This window comes from Phyllobates terribilis, unplaced genomic scaffold (genome assembly GCF_046119375.1).
Source record: "Phyllobates terribilis strain yellow unplaced genomic scaffold, ASM4611937v1 Scaffold_7__3_contigs__length_470593459, whole genome shotgun sequence".
NCBI classification, from domain to species: domain Eukaryota; kingdom Metazoa; phylum Chordata; class Amphibia; order Anura; family Dendrobatidae; genus Phyllobates; species Phyllobates terribilis.
The window spans coordinates 377,424,481-377,444,567 of record NW_027362767.1 but is presented as its reverse complement, the minus strand read 5'-3'; the positions used below and the strand labels follow the sequence as shown (position 1 = coordinate 377,444,567).

The 20,087-nt window shown below is 48.1% G+C and overlaps 1 protein-coding gene across 1 annotated transcript in view; it reads right to left on the bottom strand.

Annotated features, from left to right (window-relative positions):
- Positions 1–16,989: 16,989 nt before the first annotated feature.
- The window catches only part of TMLHE (trimethyllysine hydroxylase, epsilon), a 35,107-nt gene continuing 32,009 nt past the window's right edge, over positions 16,990–20,087 (bottom strand). Inside the window, exon 9 of the mRNA XM_073641388.1 lies at positions 16,990–17,908. Within this exon, the coding sequence (XP_073497489.1) occupies positions 17,777–17,908 (132 nt within the window). The 3' untranslated portion in view covers positions 16,990–17,776. The remainder of the gene's footprint in view (positions 17,909–20,087) is intronic.

Here is a 20,087-nt window from a genome sequence, read left to right as displayed (position 1 = left end):
ATGATTATTTTATCAGGGAAAGAAATATTTAAAAAAGGATTATATGGCAATTTGACATGGATTTTCAAAGCAATTACACTAGCCTTGGAGATCTATTGTGAAATCTGGGAACAGATTAGCATTAGGAGCTTTGCCTTACTAAAAATCAGCTTTTAGGGAAGTTGATCTTGATAGAATCTATGAGAAACAAAATAGTGACTTTTACTTTGGATGTTGGTTACTTTGGATGTTGGCTTTGAAGATCTGGGCAGGTAAACACTGCTGCCCCTTTTTTTCTGTTTTTTCTTGAAATACTTTGGATGTTACAAAGGATCTAATGTATATCAGTGTTACATGAATGCAGATCATAAAGAAAGATGGATGGGGCATATTGGATTTTAACATGTCCTAGCCTTTTTCTTCCAAAAAGCAGTATACTGCTGCCAAATGGATCCAGCTGAGTCTCATTTTCCTTCCCATTGAAATAAACATGCATGCTCAACCAACTTTAGGCCTCCGTTTATCAGATAATACATTGAACATAACATCACTGAGCGACACTTATTGACTAAAATGCATTTATTTAACCAGTTTTATGCTTCAGCTTTGCTTTCTTGTGTCTACATGAGGTATATGAAACAAAAAAAAATCCAGTCATTACAAACATTTTTGAGGTTTTGAAATAGTAAGCCACCAAGGAGTCAGAAGTTTCGTTCTATGAAAAAAACAACAAAAATGTAATAGAAATGCAAAAAAGATAGTAAAGGCTGCAACATTAAGAGGAATAGAAGAACTGGAGGTGAAAGCATGAAGGCAATTGCTCATAGATAAAAGGGAATATGTCAGCAGGTTTTTGCTATGTAATCTGACAGCAGCACAGGGTAGGGGCTGAGACCCGGATTCCAGTGATGTGCCACGTAGAATTGCAATTTTTTTCTGTTGCAGATCTAGCAAAGCTCAGAATGCTGAGCAAACGCGACTAATCAGCAGAGCGTTGTTTAAATTTGGCGCCAAAATCGCTGATTGGTCGCGGCCGGCCGGCGGCCGCGACCAATCGGCAGAGCGTTGTTTAAATTTGGCGCCAATCTCGCTGATTGGTCGCGGTCGACGCCCGCAACCAATCAGCGTCGTATTAGTGAGCACCAGGGAGCGGCGCTGCCTGTGCGGCTACTTCCGCAGCGAGAAGTCGGGAGATGAGCGGCTGCTCGCAGCAGAAGCATCCCGACCGGTGGAGCCGCTCCCGGGTCCTCCGTTCACACTTGCCGTCCAGAGATCAGCGGGCCAAGCTGCTGATCTCCCGACGTTAGCCGCATGGAGGTGAGCGGCGCCGCCTGTCGGGGTACTTGTACTGCCAGCAGCGGGGAGATGAGCGGCTAGTGTCGGTCATCTCCCTGCTGCATCGCCGCTGACCTCCATCCGGCAGATGAGCCGCTAACGGCCATCTTTTTCTGAAATCCCGCGTCGCTGATTGGCCGCGGCCGGACCAATCAGCGACGCGGGATTTCCTGGACAGACAGACAGATGGGATAAGACTATATTATATATATATATATATATATATATATATATAGATCAGATGCAAATCCAGCAGTTGAAGATGCTGCCGTCTGTGTGTCCCTCTTCTGCACGGGCCAGGTCACACCCTCTGTGACCGTATTTGTTGTGCCCTTGGTTCAGAAGCAGCAGCAGCATGGAGAGAGCAGTGTAACTGTGTATCAATCTGGGGTGAGATACTTACTAAAAAGCAGCAGTAGCCGGGGTGTGTGGCAGAAAAGTCACCAACGTTCTGCTGACCCCATAACTGCAGAGTCCAGACCTCCTCTGGTATTAACATCAGCACAAATATTGCGCCCCGCACCGGGAGCTTCATGGCCGAGCAGCTGCATGCAGCCTTACATCACCAAGCACAATGCTGAGCTTCGGATGGAGTGTAAAGCCGCCACCACTGGACACTGGAAATCTGTCTTTATCTGGCATCTTACATACGAGTCTAGGATTGGTGAATGCCAGGAGAACGTTACCCACCTGAGTGCATTGTGCAGATGGTGGAGGAGGGATAATGCTATGGGCTTGTTTTTCAGGCATTGGCCTCTTAGTTCCAGTGAAGGGAAATCTTAATGCTTCAGCAGAAGACATTGTGGACAATTGTAGCTTCCAGCTTGGTTGGAACAATTTAAGGAAGGCCTTCTTCTGTTCCCCATGACCGTGCCCAGTGCACAAGGTAAATAAAGACATGGTTGGTGGAGTTTAATGGAAGAACATGAGCGGCCGCTCAGAACCCGGACCTCAACCCCATCCAAAACTTTTCAGATGAAGTAAAATGGAGATTGCGACTCCGGCCTCTCCTCACCATCAGTATCTGACCTCACAAATGCTCTTCTGGATGAAGGGGCACAAATTCCTACAGACACACTCCACTCATCTAAGAAGACTTTCTACAAGATTTTGGAGAGATAGAAATATATAGTATTAATATTAAAATTGTATATTCAGGCCTAAGGGCTGCCAACATTAAGCAAGACCCCTAGATCTGCTACCCACACAGACGTTAGAAAGATACAACATAAGAAAAGGTAGCAGTGCGTAATCTGAGACAAAGGAAGTGTTAAAAGCAATTGGTCCAAATCTAAACCACTGCATTTTAGCCCTAAATACCCCCCTTCTTCAATAGTTGCTTTCCTATCGTTCACTTGACTGTTCAGACACGTTATCAGATTCCCTTTGACGCTGCTAGTACCCATAGGGGTTATTGTCTCATCTTTTCATGGATCTTGATTGGCAGATACAAGTTCTTCTCACTAAATTAGAATATCATTAAAAAGTTAATTTATTTGAGGTCTTCAATACAAAAAGTGAAACTCATAATATATAGAGTCATTACACACAGAGTGATCTACAGTTAGGTCCATATATATTTGGACAGAGACAACATTTTTATAATTTTGGTTCTAGACATTACCACAATGAATTTTAAACAAAACAATTCAGATGCAGTTGAAGTTCAGACTTTCAGCTTTCATTTGAGGGTATCGACATTAAAATTGGATGAAGGGTTTAGGAGTTTCAGCTCCTTAACATGTGCCACCCTGTTTTTAAAGGGACCAAAAGTAATTGGCCAATTGACTCCAAGGCTATTTCATGGACAGGTGTGGGCAATCCCTTCGTTATGTCATTCTCAATTAAGCAGATAAAAGGCCTGGAGTTGATTTGAGGTGTGGTCCTTGCATTTGGAGGGTTTTGCTGTGAAGTAAACATGCGGTCAAAGGAGCTCTCCATGCAGGTGAAACAAGCCATCCTTAAGCTGCAAAAACAGAAAAAACCCATCCGAGAAATTGCTACAATATTAGGAGTGGCAAAATCTACAGTTTGGTACATCCTGAGAAAGAAAGAAAGCACTGGTGAACTCATCAATGCAAAAAGACCTGGGCCCCCACGGAAGACAACAGTGGTGGATGATCGCAGAATAATCTCCATGGTGAAGAGAAACCCCTTCACAACAGCCAACCAAGTGAACAAACACTCTCCAGGAGGTAGGCGTATCAATATCCAAATCTACCATAAAGAGAAGACTGCATGAAAGTAAATACAGAGGGTTCACTGCACGGTGCAAGCCACTCACAAGCATCAAGAATAAAAAGGCTAGACTGGACTTTGCTAAAAAAACATCTAAAAAAGCCAGCACAGTTCTCGAAGAACATTCTTTGGACAGATGAAACCAAGATCAACCTCTACCAGAATGATGGAAAGAGAAAAGTATGGCGAAGGCGTGGTACAGCTCATGATCCAAAGCATACCACATCATCTGTAAAACACGGCGGAGGCAGTGTGATGGCTTGGGCATGCATGGCTACCAGTGGCACTGGGTCACTAGTGTTTATTGATGATGTGACACAGGACAGAAGCAGCCGAATGAATTCTGATGTATTCAGAGCCATACTGTGTGCTCAGATCCAGCCAAATGCAGCCAAACGGATTGACTTTATGTTTTGGGTCATTGTCCATCTGTAGTATGAAACGACGACCAAAGCAACCCAGGAGTTTATTAAAGCACAGAAGTGGAATATTCTTGAATGGCCAAGTCAGTCACCTGATCTCAACCCAATTGAGCATGCATTTCACTTGTTAAAGACTAAACTTCGGACAGAAAGGCCCACAAACAAACAGCAACTGAAAACCACCGCAGTGAAGGCCTGGCAGAGCATCAAAAAGGAGGAAACACAGCGTCTGGTGATGTCCATGAGTTCAAGACTTCAGGCAGTCATTGCCAACAAAGGGTTTTCAACCAAGTACTAGAAATGAACATTTTATTTACAATTATTTAATCTGTCCAATTACTTTTGGTCTCTTTAAAAACAGGGTGTCACATGTTAAGGAGCTGAAACTCCTAAACCCTTCATCCAATTTTAATGTGGATACCCTCAAAGGAAAGCTGAAAGTCTGAACTTCAACTGCATCTGAATTGTTTTGTCTAAAATTCATTGTGGTAATGTCTAGAACCAAAATTAGAAAAATGTTGTCTCTGTCCAAATATATATGGACCTAACTGTATTTCAAGTGTTTATTTTTATTAAAGGGAATCTGTCACCCCTTAAGACTTTTCCGACCTCTAATATGGGCATACAGGTGATAGAAATGTAAATCTATACTTTTCCTGTATGTCCCATATTAGAGATCAACTTTCTTTGAAATAGCTTTTTATTAAATTAGTTTCGACAAGCTTCCTGTCCGGGGGACGCGAAGAAATCTCTGCTTGTTAATGCTTAATTTCCATATTCCCCCCCCTCCCCTGCACATCACAGGGCCCGAATCCCACACCTGCGCAACCTTGTGGAGCAGGAAACTTATGCGCAGGCGCCTGTGAGTCACTCAGCTTTCCCGGCGCCTGCGCACAAGTTTCCTGCTCCACAAGGTTACAGACTGCAGGAAGAAGAGCGCCGTCCGTACAGGGTAAGTTGCGCAGGCGTGGGATTCGGGCCCTGTGACGTGCAGGGGAGGGGGGGGGGGGATATGGAAATTAAGTTAATAGGCAGAGATTTCTTCGCGTCCCCCGGACAGGAGGCTTGTCGAAACTAATTTAATAAAAAGCTATTTCAAAGAAAGTAGATCTCTAATATGGGAAATACAGGTAAGTATAGATTTACATTTCTATCACCTGTATGCCCATATTAGAGGTCTGAAAAGTCCCAGGGGGTGACAGATTCCCTTTAATGTTGATGATCATGGCTTACAATGAAAACACAAAAGTCATTATCTCAGTAAATTATAATACTTGATGACAACAGCTTGAAAAATGTTTTTAAAATCCAAAATGTTATCCTACTGAAATGTATGTTCAATAAATGCACTCACTAATTGGTCGTGGCTCCTTTTGCATCAATTACTGCATCAATGCGGCAATGTGGCATGGAGGCGATCAGCCTGTGGCACTGCTGAGGTGTTATGGAAGCCCAGGTGGCTTTGATAGCAGCCTTCAGCTCGTCTGCATTGTTGGGTCTGGTGTCTCTCATCTTCCTCTTGACAATACCCCATAGATTCTCTATGGGGTTAAGGTCAGGCGAGCTTTCTGGCCAATCAAGCACAGTGATACTGTTGTTTGTAAACCAGGTATTGGTGCTTTTGGCAGTGTGGACAGGGGCCAAGTCCTGCTGGAGAATGACATTTCCATCTCCAAAAAGCTTGCCGGCAGAGGGAAGCATGAAGTGCTTTAAAATTTCCTGGTAGACGGCTGCGCTGACTTTGGTCTTGATAAAACACAGTGGACCTACACCAGCAGATGACATGGCTCCCCAAACCATCACTGATTGTGGAAACTTCACACTAGACCTCAAGCAGCTTGGATTGTGGCCTCTCCACTCTTCCTCCAGACTCTGGGACCTTGATTTCCAAATGAAATGCAAAATTTACTTTCATCTGAAAACAACACCTGGAACCACTGAGCCACAGTCCAGGTCTTTTTCTCCTTGGCCCAGGTAAGACGCTTCTGGCGTTGTCTATTGGTCATGAGTGGCTTGACACAAGGAATGTGACACTTGTAGCCCATGTCCTGGATACGTCTGTGTGTGGTGGCTCTTGAAGCAATGACTCCAGCAGCAGTCCACTCCTTGTGAATCTCCCCAAAAATGTTTGAATGGCCTTTTCCTAACAATTCTTTCAAGGCTGCGGTTATCCCGGTTGCTTGTGCACCTTTTTCTACCACACTTTTCCCTTAAACTCAACTTTCCATTAATATACTTGGATACAGCACTCTGTGAACAGCCAGCTTCTTTAGCAATGACGTTTTGTGGCTTACCCTCCTTGTGGAGTGTGTCAATGACTGCCTTCTGGACATCTGTCAAGTCAGCAGTCTTCCCCATGATTGCGGGGCCTACTGAAAAAGACTAAGGGACCCTTTTAAACATAGCGGAAGCCTTTGCGTTTTTTTTTTAAATTATTCTAATTTACTGAGATAATGACTTTTGTGTTGTCATTGGCTGTAAGCCATAATCATCAACATTAACAGAAATAAACATAATAGATCCCTCTGTTTGTAATGACTGTATATAATATAGGAGTTTCACTTTTTGTATTGAAGAACTGAAATAAATAAACTTTTTGATATTTTAATTTAGTGAGAAGCACCTGTATATTTGCTCTGGCAGTCATATATCAAATGAATATGACATGGACAACCGTTCTTCTCTAACCAGCAGCGATCAGATTTCATCACTGGGGAAAGTCATGGTTGAAGAAATGTAGTGTTACATGCCAGCCATTCCAATCAACAGCAAACCATGTCATTTATGGATGGGGTGATCTAACGAACTAAACCATAGGGCTCTATGGCGCATATATTTGGGAGATTAGATCTGTGGTCAGGAAAGGATTTGCAGACAAATTATGGCCATCTGAATTAGACTGTCTCTCCCCTGGAGAGGAGGATCCTTGAAGCGCTAGGTTCAAATGAGATGTTCGGCAGCATGGACTGATGACGTTGGTGCAGCAGGGCAATCCAGGTGGAACAAAGGAGGCTGCAGAGGCTGGATGGCAGCTGGAGTTGGCTAGTATTCCACTAGGAAGCCCGGAGGCTCAGGTTTGGAAGGCTGATGAGGCAGAGTTATGATAGCGGCACAGTGCAGTAGACTTAAATTCTGCTCTGCTTCATTGCTATTACAGTCCTATATGGAATGCATAATTGGTATAGTAAAGCCCAACGATGTAGCGGTGCTGGGTATGTCACATGGCTCAATTTAGAGATGTTCAGCAGCAGAATTGAGCAATGTGTTAGGCGCTCAGGGATGTGGTAGATTTGAATGGATCAGGAGACTCACTGTGGCGATGTAGCAGAGCCCAGCAATCAAGCAAAGTTGAGTAGGTCAGGAGCCAGTTTGTGACGATGTAGGAAAGCCCAGTCATTTTGGAGAATTGAGTAGGTCCTGAATGTGGCACCCCAGGGGTCTGGTCTCCACAGTAATAGCAATGTTATGTCTGAGAGCAGGTGGGAGGTCTCTTGGTCAGGAATCCTATGCATGCCACACCTCCTGCCCAGTCCTGGGAGAGGAAGAACTTCCCCTATATAAAACTGGGGCTGAGGCAGGGTTAGGGAGAAGAGAAGAGAAGAGTTGAGAAGAAGAGAAGCAGCATAGGAAAGAAAGATCAGGAGCTCTGTGGGAGCAGGCTAAAAGGAATCAGGGGCTGGCAGCTGAAGAGCTCGCCCTGATTGAAGAGTTACTACCGGACCCGGAGTCCGAGGCTGTGGGGATTAACCCAGACCCAGCAGCAGAAACCGCCCGGCAGGGGATTTCAAGTCCTCTGGCCAAGAAACCCGAAGGCACGGTCGCACGCGTGGGACCAGCACCGCCGTCGTGGAGCGGAAGCCACTAGAAGGCCCCGAGTCACCGGCCATACGGGTGAGCACCACACTGTACACTCAGGGACGTGGGCTACTTTTACCCGCCTCTAGCAAGGTAGCCAGAAGAGTACGATTAGTTGGGGAGGCCTACAACTCCGCCTGGCCAAGGGGGATGCCATCTGCTCAAGGACTGACCAGGCCCCGACCGCTAGCCAGTACTCCGGGAGGGTCTATCTTTGTCACCAGTAAAGACCCTGAACTACACCGCATCGTCTCTGAGTGGTTCCTGCTACCCCCATCATCCACGTCGGCTGCCCTGAGGCCATACCCCTCCCGTTGGGGGTTATACCATCTACGCTGCACTATCCTACCACCGGCCTCAGCGGTCTGCCCTGCAGCGGCAGCTCCATAGCTGCATTCAACGGCTGGCGTAGTCGTCCTACATCTACTGCTAATATACCGCCACTTAGTCTGACTCCCTGGGCACGGACCGGGTCTCCGCCACGAGACTACTACCCCCAACAGGCCCGGCTCCGGGTAGTCCCCGCGTGCGCAACGCTACACCAAGTAGGCCCAGGGGTGCGTCAGCTTTTGGCGTAGTCGGCAGGATCTCGTGCCCGCAACCACCGGGTACTGCGTGCCTGAAAAAGACTGTTCAAACTTACCAGTGGTGAAGATTCCCGCCATCCGGCGCCATTTTCAGCCTTCTTCCCGCCTTCCGTGGAGTTTTCCCGCCGTTGGACGCCATCTTGAAGACGCCGCGCGGGAAGAAGAGGGGCGTGGACTCCAAAAGCGCGCGAGAACTGAAGCCCCGCCTCACGTCCAGACGTCGCGTAAGGTCCTGGAAGGAGCCCAGCAGACGCTGACGTCACAGGAGCGCGACGGAAGGTCCTCAACCCTGACGATCCACTGCGGAGCCGCGGCCTACGGAAGAGGATCATCGCAAGGTAGGCCACGGTCCACTAGGGGGGAGAAAGATGTCAGATACGGAGTAGAGCTTCACTGCCTCAACCCCCGCCAGCGCCACCGCTGCTGCAGTCATGCCTTTCACCATGCCCTATATCCCGGGAGCAGCCTGGCTACCCCAGTACTCAGGGGAGTCACATACCCTGAATGACTTTAAAGAAAAGCTGGATAGCCTCTTCCAGGTGTACCCCCTCACAGAGGAGCAAAAAGTGAGCATCCTGGTGGCCCAACTAACCGGGGCAGCCCAAAGGGAGGTAAAGTCCTGGCCATCTGGGAGGAAGACTGTCGCGGGGATACTAACCCGGCTGAGGGACACCTTTGATACCCGCACCTCAGCCGAGATTAAGCTTAGATTCTATGGGTGCAAGCAGCGAGCACATGAGAGTATAAGGGACTATGCACTAAACCTACAAGAGGCCCTGAGAGCCATTAAGCAGACCGACCCTGACGGCGTGGGAAACGAGGACAGGCTGTTGACCGAACAATTTATAGAGGGACTATATTGCAATGCCCACCGAACCCAGTTGCGGGCAATGGCCTTACAGGATCCTCATCTGGACTTTGCACAGTTCAAGGACAGAGCCATCCGGGTGCTCCGAGAACCGGCACCGGGTGGCGTTGTGACCCACAGGCGCCCAGCTATCACTTACCACCAGGAGGCGGCGCCCTTGTCGGCAGGGCCTGTGGGGGCTGATGCGCAGGCTTTGAACAATGACCCGGCTCCAGACCTGCACCATCAGGTCCAAGAGCTAGCTAAAAGCGTTGCTGCGCTAACCCGAACTGTGCAGTCTTTACAGGTTTCTACTCCAGGGAAGATCCAGCTGGCATCCGGACCGGAGGACATCCCGTGGCGTCGACCAAGGAGGACCCCACCGGCCAGAGGAAGACCCAGCGACCGATACAACGAGGACGGACAACCCATCTGCCGCCGCTGCAATCAACCCGGACATATGGCAAGGTACTGTCCTTTAAACTGGCACAACCTGGGGTAGAGGGCCAACCCCCAGGAAAAAGATCACCAGGCCCATCGAGCTGGCGCGACAAATATGTGGGAGGACGTCCAGTCTTGCCTGTGGTACTGGATGGCATTCCTATGAGTGCCCTACTGGACACCGGGTCACAGGTCACCACCATCCCGTACGTGCTCTTCAAGCAGTACTGGAATGACTCGGATATAACCCGCTATCCAGACGACGACTTGAGTATCATCGCCAGTAATGGTCAGCCCGTGCCACAGATCGGATTTAAAGAAATGACCATTAAAATCGGTAGAGTCGAACTGGCAGCACAGGGACTGATCATTGTAGACATTGACAAGCGAGAGAGTCACCCAAAGATAACTCTAGGAACTAATGTGATTGAAAATTGTCTTGCAGAGGTGATTTTCATTTTACAGCAGGTTGCCAAGAACGCCAGCTCCGGCCAGCAGCGAGTGCTCCAGAAAGAGATCCGGGCACTGATGCGACGGCAACAAGTGGAACTCTCCGGCGGTGAGATTGGTAGCGTAAGAATGTGTGACCCTTTCCCTATTGCCATACCCCCAAAAAGTGAAATGATGATTTGGTGCCGGGCAGCTATTGGTCTGAGAGGTAGAGATTACCAGGCCATGGTAGAGCCAGTCTACTCAGACAGTAGGCCCACCATTTTGACAGCCCGGGGGGTAGTTGATGTACGCCATGGGAGGGTACCCGTTCGCATAATAAATATCGGGAAAAGGGAAGTATACCTGCCCCGGTATGCTACGCTAGCCAAATTATATACTATCAACCAAAATTCTATACAGTCTGTGGAACCCTTGCCTCCATCTCACCCGGAGGAAGGTAACGGCTCTACGAAAATAATGGAGGATTGGTGTCAGCAACTACATTTGGGTACTGACTCCACTCCCTCCCACCAGAAACAGGGAGTCTACCGGGTGGTTCAAGAGTACGAGAGAGTGTTTAGTAAACACCCGTTAGACTTCGGGCGAGTCAAGGGGGTAGAACACCACATCCCCACGGGAGACCATCCTCCCATAAAAGAGAGGTATCGACCCGTACCCCCTGCACACTACCAACACGCCAAGGGGATGCTTAGAGACATGAAGGAGGCTGGGGTAATCAGGGATAGCTGTAGCCCCTGGGCAGCTCCACTAGTCTTAGTCAAAAAGAAAGACAACACCATGAGAATGTGTGTAGATTACCGGAAAATTAACCGTATCACACACAAAGATGCGTACCCCTTACCAAGAATAGAGGAGTCTTTGGCTGCTTTAAAATCTGCTAACTTCTTCTCCACCTTGGATCTCACTAGCGGGTACTGGCAGGTTCCTGTAGCAGAGGCGGACCGGGAGAAGACCGCATTCACCACCCCGATGGGACTTAGCGAGTTTACCTGCATGCCGTTTGGACTCTGCAACGCACCAGGAACCTTCCAGCGACTGATGGAGTGCTGTCTGGCACACCGGAACTTTGAGACGGTCCTGTTATACCTGGACGATGTCATCGTCTACTCCAAGACCTACGAGGACCACCTGAAACACCTGGCGGAAGTGTTCGAAGCTCTGGCAAGTTACGGCCTAAAGGTGAAACCCTCCAAGTGTCACCTCCTGAAGCCAAAGGTGCAGTACCTGGGACACGTGGTGAGTGCTGACGGAGTGGCTCCCGACCCTGATAAGATCACCGCAATTAAGGAATGGCCAAGCCCCTCCAGCGTAAAGGAAGTGAGGCAGTTCCTCGGGTTGGTAGGCTACTACCGAAGGTTCATACCCGGTTTCACCAAGAAGGCAGCTCCTATGCAGGACCTCCTGATAGGCCAGTCCAGGAAGGCCAAGAACCAGAAGCCACCCTTCAGATGGGAGAAGCTGGAAGAAGAGTCCTTCCGCCAGCTGAAGATGGCCCTCACGGGGGATGAAATCCTGGCGTACCCGGATTACAGCCAGCCCTTTATCCTCTACACCGACGCCAGTAACATCGGGCTAGGAGCCGTACTGTCCCAGATCCAGCAGGGGAAAGAACGGGTAATTGCTTACGCCAGCCGAAAACTGCGACCCACCGAAAGAAACCCTGAGAATTACAGCTCATTTAAGCTAGAGTTCCTGGCAGTGGTGTGGGCAGTCACCGAACGCTTTAAGCACTACCTTGCTGCTTCCCGGTTCACCGTGTACACGGATAACAACCCGTTGACACACCTGGACACTGCAAGACTCGGTGCCCTAGAGCAGAGATGGATGGCCCGCTTGTCCAACTATGAGTTTACAATCAAATACCGGGCAGGACGCTCCAATACCAACGCGGACGCCCTGTCCAGGATGCCGAACCTACCGGACGTAGGGGAAGATTCAGAGGAACTGGAAGAAGTTGAACTCCCCGCGTTCCACCGTCATGGGACTATCCAGTATTCCCACCGTGTAAGGAGTAAGCAATCCGCTACGTTCAACCCGTTACCTCATTACAACTGGGCGGAGACGCAAGACAGTGACCCTGCCGTCCGACTGGTAAAGGAGATGCTGACTCGGCCAGATGCACGCCTTGACCCAGACGCTCCGGAGGAAGCCAAGCAACTGTGGGCTGAGAAGAGTCGACTGTTCCTTTACAAGGGGAAGTTGTGCCGCAGAATGGTTAACTCCCGGACGCATGAACTAATCTGGCAAGTAGTGGTGCCAAGAAGAGACGCAGCTATGGTGATGGAGGCATACCACGACGGAGCTGGGCACTTCGGATGGAAGAAGCTGGAGTTTCTGCTGCGCGGGCGGTTCCATTGGGTAGGCATGAGAGGGACCATCGAGAGGTGGTGCAGAGACTGTGGCCCATGCAACTTAAGAAGGAGGGACCGTGCCAGCCAGAAGACTCCCCTGCGGTCCATCATCACCAGACAGCCGTTGGAACTGGTAGCCTTGGATCATGTAAAGCTGACCCCAAGCAGAAGTGGCTACGTCTACGCATTAACCATCGTGGATCACTACTCCCGGTTCTTGGTTGTCGTCCCCGTCAAGGATTTAACGGCTCACACAGCAGCTAGAGCCTTCCAGCAGCACTTCTGCCGTCCGCATGGATACCCGGAGCAGGTGCTGACGGACCAGGGGCCTGCCTTTGAAGCGGAGGTCTTCCAGGAGTTCTGCACCCTGTATGGATGCCAGAAGATTAGAACAACACCCTATCACCCGCAAACTAATGGACTTTGTGAGAAAATGAACCAGGTGGTGATAGATCTCCTGAAAACATTGCCCCTGGAGGAACGCAGTCTGTGGCCTGAAAAGCTGCCCGACCTGGTGGACCTATACAACCACATCCCTGTAGGTTCCACCAACTGTACCCCGGCTTACCTAATGAGGGCAAGACCTGGTAAGCTTCCTGTTGATCTGGAGATGGGAGTCCTGACACCCGAGGACACTTCACCAGAAGCAGACTGGGACACAGAGAGGCAGCAGCAGTACCGGAAAGTACAGGAGAGCGTGGAGCGAAGTCTCTGTCAAGCTAGGGAAAGACAAGAGAAAACTTACAACCAGTATGCTCCCGCTGTTCCCCTGGTGCCCGGAGAGCAGGTCTTGAAGAGGAAAAGACGGCTCCACAAGTTGGACGACCAGTGGGAGAAGGACCCGTACACCGTACTGCCCACAAGCCACGACAACCCAAAGATCTGTACAATCAGTAAAGACGGAGGGGAAACCACAGCCATTGTATCCCGGGATCACCTAAAGAAGTGTCCCGAACAGCTACGGAACCCTGAACAAGAGGACCCTCGACCCGTAGAGGAAAGGGAAGATATGGTTAGTACTGTGCTCGGAGACTTCCCTCGGTCTTGGACTCAAGTCAATGGTGCTGTTGTGGTACCCGTCCTCACGTTCCTCCAACCAGCATCCCAAGTGCCTACGGAGACACAGGTAGAACTGGAAGAACAGCCGGTCCAGGAGGCAGAAGACCCTACACAAGCAGACCCGGAGAATCAACCCTCTGCTTATAGTGAGCCTGCCATACCCCTAGTGAGCCAAAGAGTCCGTAGACGGCTGCCCAGTTTACCCTTGACAGCTCCTATACCCTGTAGCTCAGGACCAGTGAGCCAGCTCCGTAGGTCCACTAGTGTCACTAGAGGCCAGCTGCCCATACGGTGGAGGATCTAAAATGTTCAAGCTATTTTATTAATGTTTCCCTGTTTATTGTTGCTTGTATATAATTATGTGTTTCTAGTTATTTATAGGAGTCTTTGGTGGATTTACCGGGAATCCTTTGTGTACATATGTTGGAGCGTAACCAGGAATGGACTAAAGACTGTTAAGGACTCGGGGTAGGGCAGACCCCTACCTGGTTACGGCTCCCGGTCTCTTGGTGAAATGGACACCTTTGTTTTCTTCAAAGACTGCACCCGGTTGCGGACACGCCGTGACCATCATAATGTGTTTTTCTTTGTTATGCTGTTTTTGTTTATAACTTGTTATGTTACAAAAGTATGTTTAGTCCCGGAGTACTAAAATTCACTAGGGGGGAATGTGGCACCCCAGGGGTCTGGTCTCCACAGTAATAGCAATGTTATGTCTGAGAGCAGGTGGGAGGTCTCTTGGTCAGGAATCCTATGCATGCCACACCTCCTGCCCAGTCCTGGGAGGGGAAGAACTTCCCCTATATAAAACTGGGGCTGAGGCAGGGTTAGGGAGAAGAGAAGAGTTGAGAAGAAGAGAAGCAGCATAGGAAAGAAAGATCAGGAGCTCTGTGGGAGCAAGCTAAAAGGAATCAGGGGCTGGCAGCTGAAGAGCTCGCCCTGATTGAAGAGTTACTACCGGACCCGGAGTCCGAGGCTGTGGGGATTAACCCAGACCCAGCAGCAGAAACCGCCCGGCAGGGGATTTCAGGTCCTCTGGCCAAGAAACCCGAAGGCACGGTCGCACGCGTGGGACCAGCACCGCCGTCGTGGAGCGGAAGCCACTAGAAGGCCCCGAGTCACCGGCCATACGGGTGAGCACCACACTGTACACTCAGGGACGTGGGCTACTTTTACCCGCCTCTAGCAAGGTAGCCAGAAGAGTACGATTAGTTGGGGAGGCCTACAACTCCGCCTGGCCAAGGGGGATCCCATCTGCTCAAGGACTGACCAGGCCCCGACCGCTAGCCAGTACTCCGGGAGGGTCTATCTTTGTCACCAGTAAAGACCCTGAACTACACCGCATCGTCTCTGAGTGGTTCCTGCTACCCCCATCATCCACGTCGGCTGCCCTGAGGCCATACCCCTCCCGTTGGGGGTTATACCATCTACGCTGCACTATCCTACCACCGGCCTCAGCGGTCTGCCCTGCAGCGGCAGCTCCATAGCTGCATTCAACGGGTGGCGTAGTCGTCCTACATCTACTGCTAATATACCGCCACTTAGTCTGACTCCCTGGGCACGGACCGGGTCTCCGCCACGAGACTACTACCCCCAACAGGCCCGGCTCCGGGTAGTCCCCGCGTGCGCAACGCTACACCAAGTAGGCCCAGGGGTGCGTCACTGAACGTCACTGGAAATTTAGCAATTCCCATCAATGTGGATGAGTTGAATAGAACAGGAAACTCCGTGCTGATGCAGCAGAGCTCCGTGATGTAGAGGAGTTGAGAAGGTTAAGAGACTCTTTGTGGTGATGTAGCAGAGCCCAGCATTGTGACAGAATTGAGTAGATCAGGAGACTCACTGTTATGATCTATTAGAGGGGTGCCATGGAAGCAAAGTACCTAAATATTCAGGCGACTTACAGCTACCTGCGCTAGCCTACACAGTGAAGGAGCATGCAGTTGCTGGAGTTCGCTGGGTTACCATAGTAACCTGATGTGAAAGAGACAGAGGGCCCTCTGCTGGTGCCTGGAGAAAAGAGTATTAGAAGCTCATGGATTTCTAAATGAGCCCCAATAGCCTTGTGCATTTTCCAGCCCAGAAAAATCAATTTAAAATTCAGCTTTAGTACTGTCCCCATAGAGTATCATTGCAGCGTTATGACATGTTGTCCAGAGTCAAACATGGGCCGCCATGGTGGCTCCACTAAGAACATGTAATCCCAAACTACTTTGGCCAATCTGTCCTTTAACGACAACATCTGCGAAATGCTGCAAAAACACGGAATTTGCAATGGAAGCACGCTGACATTTCTGACATTAGAAAGCCATTTTTAGAGGTCAGAAACCCCTCTTAAAAAACGTAATATATGACTCACTCAGCAGAGTCTGTGGTCTATAGTTCACCAGTGACTTTTACATATGAAGTCCCCACTGACAGCTCGGTGTATTTCCTTGATGTCAGCACCGGCTCCTTTTTGGTTTCCTCTTTATGCGCTAAACGTGTATTTGCCCGCACCGAATAAAAAAAGATTCTTTCCTACTGCCTGGGAAATATACAAAAAACTTTCATCGCTTAACAATTTTCTCCATTTATTGATGTAGGTCACTCGCTGAATGATATTGTAATGTCAGTATCTGAATGAAAGAATTAAACAGAATAAATAGAGACCTGGCCAAACATTAAAAAAAAAAAAAAAAAAAAGCAAAATGGATTTTGTGTAATAATGTTTACTTTACCATACATTTATTTAATTAATTTAAACCCTTTCATAGGCTGGACACACACAATATGGACCAAAAATTGGGATACAACATTGTAATTATTGAATTTAGGTTTCTCATTTAGTCACATTGCCCTCGGTATATAAAAACCACCCCCCGTGTATAAAAACCAGTCCCTCCCACCCAGTGTATAACCATCCAGGCCCTTGCGTCCACTGTAAAACAAACGGCCTGTCGCCCCCATTGTATAACATCTGGGCCCTAGCCCCCCCCTGTGTATAACAGGTCCCTCGACCCGGGTGTATAATATCCATCCCCTCGCCCCCGGTGTATAAGAAACGGCCTCTCGCCCCCGGTGTATAATATCCAGCCCCTCACCGGCCTCTTGCCCCCCTGCCATCTGTCTTTACTAACATTTGTGCAAGCACGCCTCTTAATGAAATTTAGTGCATCTTACCCCAATGCATTATTCATCAAGACTGGGGTACAAGACGCCAGACATGATTAATCAGGGTCTGAGTTCTTACATATGTCTGACAGCAAAGTGATGATAAACCGCTGCCCGTTTTCCACAACCGTGTGTATAAATCTAGTAAAATGTAGGACGTAACTCAGAATTGGTACAAGAGGTTTCAAAAGTTATTCAAAACTTCATAGAACTTTCAATGCTGAAAATTACGATAATGTGAAAGTGAAAAAAGAACAAATAAAACCTAATTATGGCTTAACCATTATTTCACATTAGTCATCTGTCCAGTAGGCAGTGGGATATTTAGCTATACAACAGAACAAGGCATTTAATTATCCAAAGTCAGCTGATGATTATTGAGGAGCAGAAAATTCAGACAGCAGATCATCCCGACCCTAGGAATGTCATACAGTTCATGGTGAAGCTTCACGTATTATCATATACAGTTCCTCTCCACAGCCAACTAAATCCATCATTTTGCACGCTTGGGGTACGTGCACATGGCGTCTTTTTCAAGAGGCCAAAAACATCTATTTTTCAAGCAGAAGCTTCAGGAATTGCTTTTTTTCTTGGAGGTTTGTAAATGGATATGTTCATTCATTCAAGCATTTTTTTCCCACTTTTTAAGATGGGTTTCAGAGCGGACCCCCTCCAAATCTGCCTTGGAAAAAAAAAAAGACGTTGTGTGCACATACCCTTGAGTCTCCATACAGTTACTCAACATTGATCGGATTCAGTGCCGCATCTGCTCACGCGGCCGTATTGTCGAGGCCACAGTACAGTAACACGGTCAACTAGAATTTATACAAGGAACCGATGAATAACGATAAATAATTCACTGATTTTATCTGACTATACTAGCGTGTGTCTAGACAACAGGGCCGTGAAGTGCGGAGTAAACATGACAAATACTTCATTCCGAAGACTTTCAAAGTCATAATGATCCATTAATGTAAGTTTGAGGCCAGCAGTTCAGGAGGGTTAATCGTTTGGTTGAAAGGTTTTGGCAAAATATATATTTTAATCGTTTTAGGATCAGGATTTAAGGCCCATTAATCGTGCCGTGTTCAGGACATCATCCCGGGTGAGATAGCAACCGCAGAGCTGTCTGTAACCGGTGAAGGACTCTCGTCCATGTAGTACCCTCCAGTTATCCACAAACAGTACCTGAAATGAGAAGAATCAGTTTAGGATCAGAGTAACACCTACAATAACAAAGTCCATAAAATCGTCAAGGTCATTTCAACAAACGTTGCATAAAGTAACTAAATACAAGAAACTTTGTAATATATCTTTATCAGAGAAATCTGCTTCGCTCGCAATTTATGAGCCACCACTTCTCCTCCTCCCCTGCAGCCTGAGCTCATCATTCACTCTGAAAAACAGCTTAAAACCACCTTTCTCAAAATGAGAGCATGTGAGCCCACTGAGGGATCAGATTACAGCTGCCTATTAAAGTCTATGAAGTGGAGGGGCACAGATGTATTTATGTGATTACATTGCTGGATTCACAGTTACCCTGGTAAGTACTGCTGTGTAATGTTCTCCACGTTGCGGTGTCTGCTTCTGAACATGTGCTACTTTGAGACAGGGGAGCAGGAAGCCTCCATATATGTGTGGGTCGAGTATGTGAGATATCATAGCAGCTAGTCTCCACTCACTAGCTCAGAGACACACTGCAACTTAAGCCTGAAGGGGAAGGTTCGTCCACGCGGGACAGAAAAATCCAACACAAATCTACCACAGATATTATTGCACTGCAAGTCAGTTACAATGCAGAAAAGATCCTCAGCACAGGGATAATATTAGCTGAAATCTCAGTCATATGCGTGGTTCCAGTAATCCGCTCTGGATTTTCTGTATGTAAATCTGCACGGAAAAAAAGTATCACAGTCTCTTGTAAAGTCACACTCAAGATTAAGCTAGAAAAAAAATGCTAAAAACATGCAAAAGCAGTGGCATGAACTAAAAACTGCACAGTTCCAAGTCATACTATGTGAACACGTTCTTACAAATAAACCTAGGATGAACCAGGTTCCGGCGGTGCAATAAGAGTTAGCACTGATCTAGGCTGTCAAGTCATTGGTTTTCCATGGCAGCTGAGGGCTTACCATTATTGTGCTCCTGAGAAGCCCCCACAAAAAAAATAAATATATATATATATATATACATACATATACACACACAGTGCCTACAAGTAGTATTCAACCCCCTGCAGATTTAGCTGGTTGACACATGCGGAATTAACTTGGCATTGTGACATTTGTACTGTAGATCAGCCTGGAAGTGGGAAATGCACTGCAGCAAATATTTTTTTTTTTTTAAAAACGTTAAAAGTTAATTCAGAGTGTCATTTATTATTCAACTCCTCAAACCACAAGAATTCTGTTTGGTCCCCCTAAAGTATTAAGAAGTAGTTCAGGCACCAAGAATAATGAGCTTCACATGTGTGGATTAAAGATCTCTTTTGCCAGCCTTTTCTGACTATTTAAGACCCTCCCCAAACTTGTGAACAGCACTCAGACATGGTCAACATGGGAAAGACAAAAGGAGCATTCCAAGGCCATCAGAGACAAGATCGTGGAGGGTCACAAGGCTGGCAAGGGGTACAAAACCCTTTCCAAGGAGTTGGGCCTACCAGTCTCCACTGTTGGGAGCATCATCCGTAAGTGGAAGGCTTATGGAACTACTGTTAGCCTTCCACGGCCTGGACAGCCTTTGAAAGTGTCCTCCCGTGCCGAGGCCAGGCTTGTCCGAAGAGTCAAGGCTAACCCAAGGACAACAAGGAAGGAGCTCCGGGAAGGTCTCATGGCAGTGGGGACATTGGTTTCAGTCAATACCATAAGTAACGTACTCCACCGCTATGGTCTCCGTTCCAGACGAGCCCGTAAGGTACCTTTACTTTCAAAGAGTCATGTCAAGGCTCGTCTACAGTTTGCTCACGATCACTTGGAGGACTCTGAGACAGAGTGGTTCAAGGTTCTATGGTCTGATGAGTCCAAGATCGAGATCTTTGGTGCCAACCACACAAGTGACGTTTGGAGACTGGATGGCACTGCATATGACCCCAAGAATACCATCCCTACAGTCAAGCATGGTGGTGGCAGCATCATGCTGTGGGGCTGTTTCTCAGCCAAGGGGCCTGGCCATCTGGTCCGCATCCATGGGAAGATGGATAGCACGGCCTACCTGGAGATTTTGGCCAAGAACCTCCGCTCCTCCATCAAGGATCTTAAGATGGGTCGTAATTTCATCTTCCAACAAGACAACGACCCAAAGCACACAGCCAAGAAAACCAAGGCCTGGTTCAATAGGGAAAAAGTCAAGGTGTTGGAGTGGCCTAGTC